We start from the raw sequence: 7500 nt of genomic DNA on the forward strand, positions 1-7500 counted from the left end.
GGCAACGTAATTTAAAAAAAAGAATAGCCTATTCCTCTGTATCTCACATGGGTTTCATAATTATAGGAATTAGTTCTATAACTGATACGGGGCTTAATGGGGCCATTTTACAAATAATTTCTCATGGATTTATTGGTGCTGCACTTTTTTTCTTAGCGGGAACGAGTTACGATAGAATACGTCTTGTTTATCTCGACGAAATGGGCGGAATAGCGATTCCAATGCCAAAAATATTCACACTCTTTAGTAGCTTTTCAATGGCATCCCTTGCACTACCGGGAATGAGTGGTTTCATTGCAGAATTAATAGTATTTTTTGGAATAATTACCAGCCAAAAATATCTATTAATACCTAAAATACTAATTATTTTTGGAATGGCAATTGGAATGGTATTAACTCCTATTTATTTATTATCTATGTTACGTCAAATGTTCTATGGATATAAATTATTTAACAGTACAAACTCTTACTTTTTTGATGCTGGGCCGCGAGAGTTGTTTGTTTCGACTTCTATCTTTCTGCCAGTACTAGGTATTGGAGTTTACCCAGATTTCGTTCTCTCACTATCAGTTGAGAAAGTGGAAGCTATTGTATCGAATTTTTTTTATAGATAGATTTCTTTTCATTTGATTAAATCAAATGAAAAGGAAGTTTTCTTTACATAACAAAGAAACAAAACTGAATCGCAATTCGAATCAGGCATGTTTAACGTTTGTGAGAACCGTTTAAATCATGATTTAAACGGTTCTCACCTGCTTATAATAAACTTGCTTATGTCTTGTCCTATATTTGTATTTGTAAGGTCTTTTCTTCCATTTAATTAAGCGTTAATGGAAATGAACCATAACTATGTAGCCCTATTCCTAATAGATTGACCCCAAAATAGCATATCCAAATTATAAGAAAACCTATAAACGCCACAATTGCAGAACTTGCACTCCGAAAATTTCGATTTGTTCGGATATGTAAATAAATTGCAAATACGGTCCAAGTGATAAATGCCCAAGTTTCTTTGGGGTCCCAATTCCAATACGATCCCCACGCCTCATTGGCCCATACTGCTCCTGAAAGAATACCCATAGTTAAAAAGATAAAGCCTAGACTAATAACACGATAACTCCAATGATCCAGCTGTTCAATCAATTGGGATCTGTAATAATTTCGAACATAAAAGGGCGAAGTGTTTTGGACACTATTGGTTTTTTCATTCATGTATTGAATCTCAGCGAAGAAAAATGACTTATTTAATACATATTTTCGTTTATCAAAAATATATTTTTGAAATGTAATCGTTAGAAGTGTTACTGATAATAATGATCCACATAAAAGAGCTGCATAACCTAATACCATCATACTTACATGCATCATTAACCATTGAGATTGGAGAGCGGGGTACTAATATTGCGGATTGATGCATTTCTGTTAAAAAGCCCGACGTAGCAAATCCTTGAGTCAAAATAGCACTTGGCGCAGTTATTGCACTTAACGAATTTTTATCTTTTTTTAAAAAATATGGAATCAAATGACTAAGGTAGAAACTCCAGGAAAGGAAGATTAATGATTCATATAGATCACTTAATGGTAAATGTTTCCAATAAACCCAACGAGTAATTAATAATCCTGTTAGACAGAAAAAAGTAACTATCATGCCGTTTTCGAATGAATTATATAGTCCTACTTTTTCATTGACTAATAAAGTGATCAAATGGAGTATAATTACAACGGAAACCGTTGAAAAGGAAATATGAGTTAAAATATGCTCTAAAGTGGAAAAAAATCATAATATAAAATTAAAAAAAAAAAATGCATTTTCATTATTTATTATAGGTTATAGGACTGTTGAAATTTTTTAAGAATTTCAACAATGTCATGCCGCCACTCGGACTCGAACCGAGATGCTCTCGCACTGCTTCCTAAGAGCAGCGTGTCTACCGATTTCACCATAGCGGCTTGTTTGAAATCATAATAACCCATTTTTATTTATTCGTCGAGATTAATTCAATATAATATTTTATTTTTTGAACCATTTCAATTAAATCAAAATGACTACAAAAGTATTTGCAAACCAAAATTGAAATGGTTCATATTCATGATAATAATAACTTTTTTCGTTATTTTTTTTGTATTTTAAATCAATTTTTAATTTAATTTTATAGTACTCTTTTAATTTGTCAACGGACTTTTGTATAGTTTATGTTTTCTTGAAATAAAACCTTGTAACTAGAAGATTCTTCGTTTCAGCCCAGGATAGACCTCAATAAAGGTCTTTCTCACTTTCTTTTTTTGATAAAAAAAAAATAATTTTTTAGCTGATTTCAAAACTAACAAATAACAAATACATAGATTATTGCACTACATAAAAAAATCGAATAGTTTGGATCCAAAATTCAACACGGCATCGAAAGGATTTTTTCTTTAAATAGATAGTTTTTTATCCAAAATAAACAAAATAAACAAATTGGTAGAATTTTTACGGGTAAGTATTGAACCGGATATAGCATATAAAAAAATCCGGATCTCTATTGAAACGTTTTTCAAAAACAAAAAAAAAAAATTCTTTCCACATATATATAATATTCAAGTAAAACTAAAATATAGTTTTAAATTTAAAGGGCTTTTTATTTATTTTCAACGGGGGGAATATAGAGAATATAGCAACTTCAAGAAAGAATGCTTCCGTAAGTTAAAGTGGAACCACTTTCTATTTGTCTTTTTTTACAAAATAGATAGAAAAAACTTTTCTGAGTTTTTTTATTGTATTGTGACAAAATAAATATATATAAATATATTAAAGGGTTGATTAAGGGGTTGATGGGGGAAAAAAATCCCCATCTTATATCTTATAAATAACAAAAATAGACTCAAAAAAAAGGTGATGAAATATTCTCTATATATAGTTTTTCAAACAAAAAGTACTATTTTATGGTCGGCTTAAGAGTTGTTATTTTCCATATCATAAACAAAAAGTCCCAATTTTATATAGTTCGAAATATTTAGTAAATCCAAACTTATTTAAAATTTAAATCGTTTCTTTTCGATATTTTTGATTCTAAATAAAAAAGGAAATTATTCCGAATTTGGTATACCTTTTTTCTTTGAGGTCACGTGGATTTGGATTATTCCAAGGTTTGATTACTTATTTTTCTTACAAAAAAACTTTTGGAATTCCCAGTAGCAATAGATTTTGCTAAAGAAAAGGCTTTTAACGCTGCCCAATGCCCCTTTTTTTTCCAAAGATTTTTTCGAATACGCTTTTTGTAAATCGAAGTACGTTTTTTTTGGAACTGCCATTTCAATTTTAATTGATTATTCAGTGTTAGATTTTGGATGTGAAAGACATCTAGTGTTCAAACGAATCTTTGTTTTCTATTAATTATCTATGTATTTAGATTCTAGACGATACCCTCTATTATTCAATTTTTGAAAATGGAAAAACATAATATAACTATAAACTAGAAATATATTTTCTATATTTTTCTTCTATTTCTTTTTGCTGTGTTACATTTAATTTCCATGTATGTAGCAAATCACATTGAAAACTTTAATAACCCAACCTTTAAATTAGATTTAAATTGAAAAACTTAAATTCATTTTTGAAAATATATCGAAGTTTTTATTTTCAAATTGAAATGATCTCAATAAATGAATTTGTTTAAAAGATCCAAGATTTTAGGCATTTTTTTATTCTATGTTATAGAAACTAGAAAGTAAAGTTAAAGTAACCGATATAAAAAATCGATAACTAAAAAAATAGAAGTTTTTCTATGTTTTTGTTTGGAATAGAAGACAATCAAATCATTTTGCATAAAATAAGTTATTAATTGTGAATAACCTACAAAATAAATTATTAAAAATATTTCATTTTTTTTATCATTATTGACTTTATTAGATCTTTTAATAGATTTTAAGATTTTGTTTAGCCTTTAATTCTGAAATTCTGAATATATTTTCGAAATAACTTAAATCGAAATGAAAGTGGAATTTGTTTTATCTTCCTATGCAATATTTTGCATTTATTCTTACGTATTCACTTTTACTAACAAATACATTATTTGAATTTGACCAATTATAATTTCGTGGTTTGAATATTAAAAAAATACTTCCACATCAATATTAATATTTGATATCGACTTGAAAAAAACAAAAAAAAATTCTATTTCGATTTAAGTTATTAGATATCTTAATTTTTTTATTGATTTCTTTCAAAAGAGGCAAGAGCCTATGAATCGTAAACAAAAAAATAAATATTAATTAAATACAAAAAAATAAAATATAAAAATTTTCTATTCTATTATGGAACATATATACCAATATGCATGGATCATACCCTTACTTCCACTTCCAGTTCCTTTGTTAATAGGAGCTGGACTTTTCTTTTTTCCGATAGCAACAAAAAATCTTCGACGGATATGGGCTTTTTCGAGTATTTCGTTGTTAAGTATAGTTATGGTTTTTTCGATGAATCTGTCTATTCAGCAAATAAATAGTAATTTTATTTACCAATATGTCTGGTCTTGGACCATTAATAATGATTTTTCTTTAGAATTTGGCTACTTGCTCGATCCACTTACTTCTATTATGTCAATGTTAATTACTACTGTTGCAATTCTGGTTCTTATTTATAGTGATAATTATATGTCTCATGATCAGGGATATTTGCGATTTTTTGCGTATATGAGTTTTTTCAATACGTCGATGTTGGGTTTAGTTACTAGTTCAAATTTGATACAAATTTATATTTTTTGGGAATTAGTTGGAATGTGTTCATATCTATTAATAGGTTTTTGGTTCACAAGGCCTATTGCCGCAAATGCTTGTCAAAAAGCGTTTGTGACTAATCGTGTAGGAGATTTTGGTTTATTATTAGGAATTTTAGGTCTTTATTGGATAACAGGTAGTTTCGAATTTCGGGATTTGTTTGAAATATTCAATAACTTAATTAATGCTAATCAGGTCAATTCCTTATTTTGTATTTTATGTGCTTTCTTATTATTTGCTGGTGCAATTGCTAAATCTGCCCAATTTCCCCTTCATGTATGGTTACCCGATGCTATGGAGGGACCTACCCCTATTTCAGCTCTTATACATGCTGCTACCATGGTAGCAGCGGGAATTTTTCTAGTCGCTCGACTGCTTCCTCTTTTCATAGTTATACCTTACATAATGTATGGAATATCTTTTATAGGTATAATAACAGTACTTTTAGGCGCGACTTTAGCTCTTGCTCAAAAAGACATTAAGCGAAGTTTAGCTTATTCTACAATGTCTCAATTGGGTTATATGATGTTAGCTCTAGGTATGGGTTCTTATCGAGCGGCTTTATTTCATTTGATTACTCATGCTTATTCAAAAGCATTATTGTTTTTAGGGTCCGGATCTATTATTCATTCAATGGAAACTATTGTTGGATATTCTCCGGATAAAAGTCAGAATATGATTCTTATGGGGGGGGGTTAACAAAACATGTGCCAATTACAAAAAATGCTTTTTTAATAGGTACACTTTCTCTTTGTGGTATTCCACCGCTTGCTTGTTTTTGGTCCAAAGATGAAATTCTTAATGATAGTTGGATCTATTCGCCAATTTTTGCAATAATAGCTTATTTCACAGCTGGATTAACCGCCTTTTATATGTTTCGAATCTATTTACTTACGTTTGAAGGCCATTTAAACCTTTTTTTTAAAAATTACAGTGGAAAAAAAAGTAGTTCGTTTTATTCAATATCTTTATGGGGTAAAAAAGAATTAAAAAGCATTAATCCAAAATTTCCTTTATTAACCTTATTAACACTGAATAATAAAGAAAAGACTCATTTCTTTTCGAAAAAACCATATCAAATTGATAGAAATTTCCGAAAAATGATGCGACCTTTTCTTACTATTACTGATTTTGCCAATAAGAATATTTCTTTATATCCTCATGAATCGGACAATACTATGTTATTTCCTCTGATTGTATTGATTCTGTTTACTTTTTTTATTGGATTCATAGGAATTCCATTTAATAAAGAAGAAATGGATTTGGATATATTAACTAAATGGTTAAATCCATCTATAAATCTTTTACATTCAAATTCGAATGATTCCGTAGATTGGTATGATTTTGTGATAAATGCAACTTTTTCGGTGAGTATAGCCTATTTAGGAATATTTATAGCCTTCCTTTTGTATAAACCCATTTATTCATCGTTAAAAAGTTTTGACTTAATCAATTCATTTGATAAAAAAGGTCAAAAGAGAGTTTTTGGGGACAAAATATTAAATATAATATATAATTGGTCTGCTAACCGCGGTTATATAGATGCTTTTTATGAAATATTCTTAATTAAGGGTGTAAGAGCTTTAGCTGAACTAATTTCTGCTTTTGATAGACGAATAATTGATGGGATTCCGAATGGTTTTGGTGTTACCAGTTTTTTTTGTAGGGGAGGGTATTAAGTATGTAGGAGGGGGTCGAATCTCCTCGTATCTTTTTTGGTATTTATTCTATGTATCCATTTTTTTATTAATTTACTATTTTGTTTTCTAAGCATAATCTTGTTTTTTTATCGAGTACATCTATATAAAAAATGTCTTTGTCTAGAACCGTAATTCTATTATTTAATTCATTGCTTAAACTGTTTCTTTTTTGTTCATTTGTAGAAATCCAATTATTGGATAGTTCATCATCATATAAGAATTTTTCTGTTGTATCCAAAGAAATCTTTCTTTGTATCATTTCCCAGAAAATTGATAAACTGGGTGGATATGTAAAAGAAATTCTTTGTTTTCCATCATTTTGACATGTATAAAAAAAATATTGTGACATTTCATTTCTTACCGCATTTTCAAATCGATTGTTTTTTATATATCGCGTTGGACGATTCCAACGTTTATAGTCGAAAAGAAGAAAAAGAAGGGATTTTTCAAACCCGAAGAAGTTTTTCTTTTCTTCTTTAAGTATTTCTAACGAAGTTGGGCTATTTTTATAGCATGCTTCTTTTAAGTGCAAGTGGAATTCATCCTTTGTTTTGTCCTTTCCATTCACTCGGATCTTTTCCATTTCATCGATTTGGATTTTGTCCGGATCCTCCTTTTCTTCCGAAAAAAGGGAAGGAGAAGGATCTTCTTCGGTGAATCCCTCTTCTTCCTGTTCTGTTTCTTCCTCACTTTCTTTCGTTTCTGGGGTTTCTTTCAGTTTTTTAGTAAAAATAGGTGACGGCATTCTGCCTAAATAGTAGACACAGGTAATAAAGAAGAGAATACTAAAGATTCGAGCCATAGAATTTCTCAATTCTGACACAAGGTACTTATTAGATCGAATAGAATGATTTTGCTGTATCCAGACTAATACCAATCCAACCCATTTCATGAATAAAATGTGACCAATTAACCAACCAACAAAACTACTTGTTACAAATAACATCTTGTTGTTGCATCGAAACATATAAATGTTGACTAATCTGGCTAACGTTGAACTTGGTAAAATGAAATAGTTGAATAATTGAAAAATGAGATTATT

At 29.3% G+C, this 7500-nt stretch overlaps 2 protein-coding genes and 1 pseudogene across 2 annotated transcripts in view; 2 read left to right on the forward strand and 1 right to left on the reverse strand.

The window, feature by feature from the left end:
* The first annotated feature begins 47 nt into the window (after positions 1-47).
* Positions 48-614, forward strand: LOC130802466 (NAD(P)H-quinone oxidoreductase chain 4, chloroplastic-like). Its single transcript, XM_057666483.1, has one exon. It carries the CDS (start codon positions 48-50, stop codon positions 612-614), a length of 567 nt encoding a protein of 188 aa, XP_057522466.1.
* A 2197-nt stretch (positions 615-2811) lies between these two features.
* LOC130803152 (NAD(P)H-quinone oxidoreductase subunit 5, chloroplastic-like) lies at positions 2812-6437 on the forward strand (annotated as a pseudogene).
* A 67-nt stretch (positions 6438-6504) lies between these two features.
* LOC130803155 (protein TIC 214-like) overlaps positions 6505-7500 on the reverse strand; it is a 1468-nt gene continuing 472 nt past the window's right edge. Inside the window, exon 1 of the mRNA XM_057667332.1 lies at positions 6505-7500. This exon is cut by the window's right edge and continues 472 nt beyond it. Coding sequence (XP_057523315.1) covers positions 6505-7500 — 996 coding nt within the window.

The sequence above is a fragment of the Amaranthus tricolor genome, chromosome 16 (assembly GCF_026212465.1).
Source record: "Amaranthus tricolor cultivar Red isolate AtriRed21 chromosome 16, ASM2621246v1, whole genome shotgun sequence".
NCBI lineage: Eukaryota > Viridiplantae > Streptophyta > Magnoliopsida > Caryophyllales > Amaranthaceae > Amaranthus > Amaranthus tricolor.

Bases quoted from the DNA above. Each gene is read 5' to 3' on its own strand.
- LOC130802466 (XM_057666483.1), top strand. From the start codon at position 48: ATGGGTTTCATAATTATAGGAATTAGTTCTATAACTGATACGGGGCTT.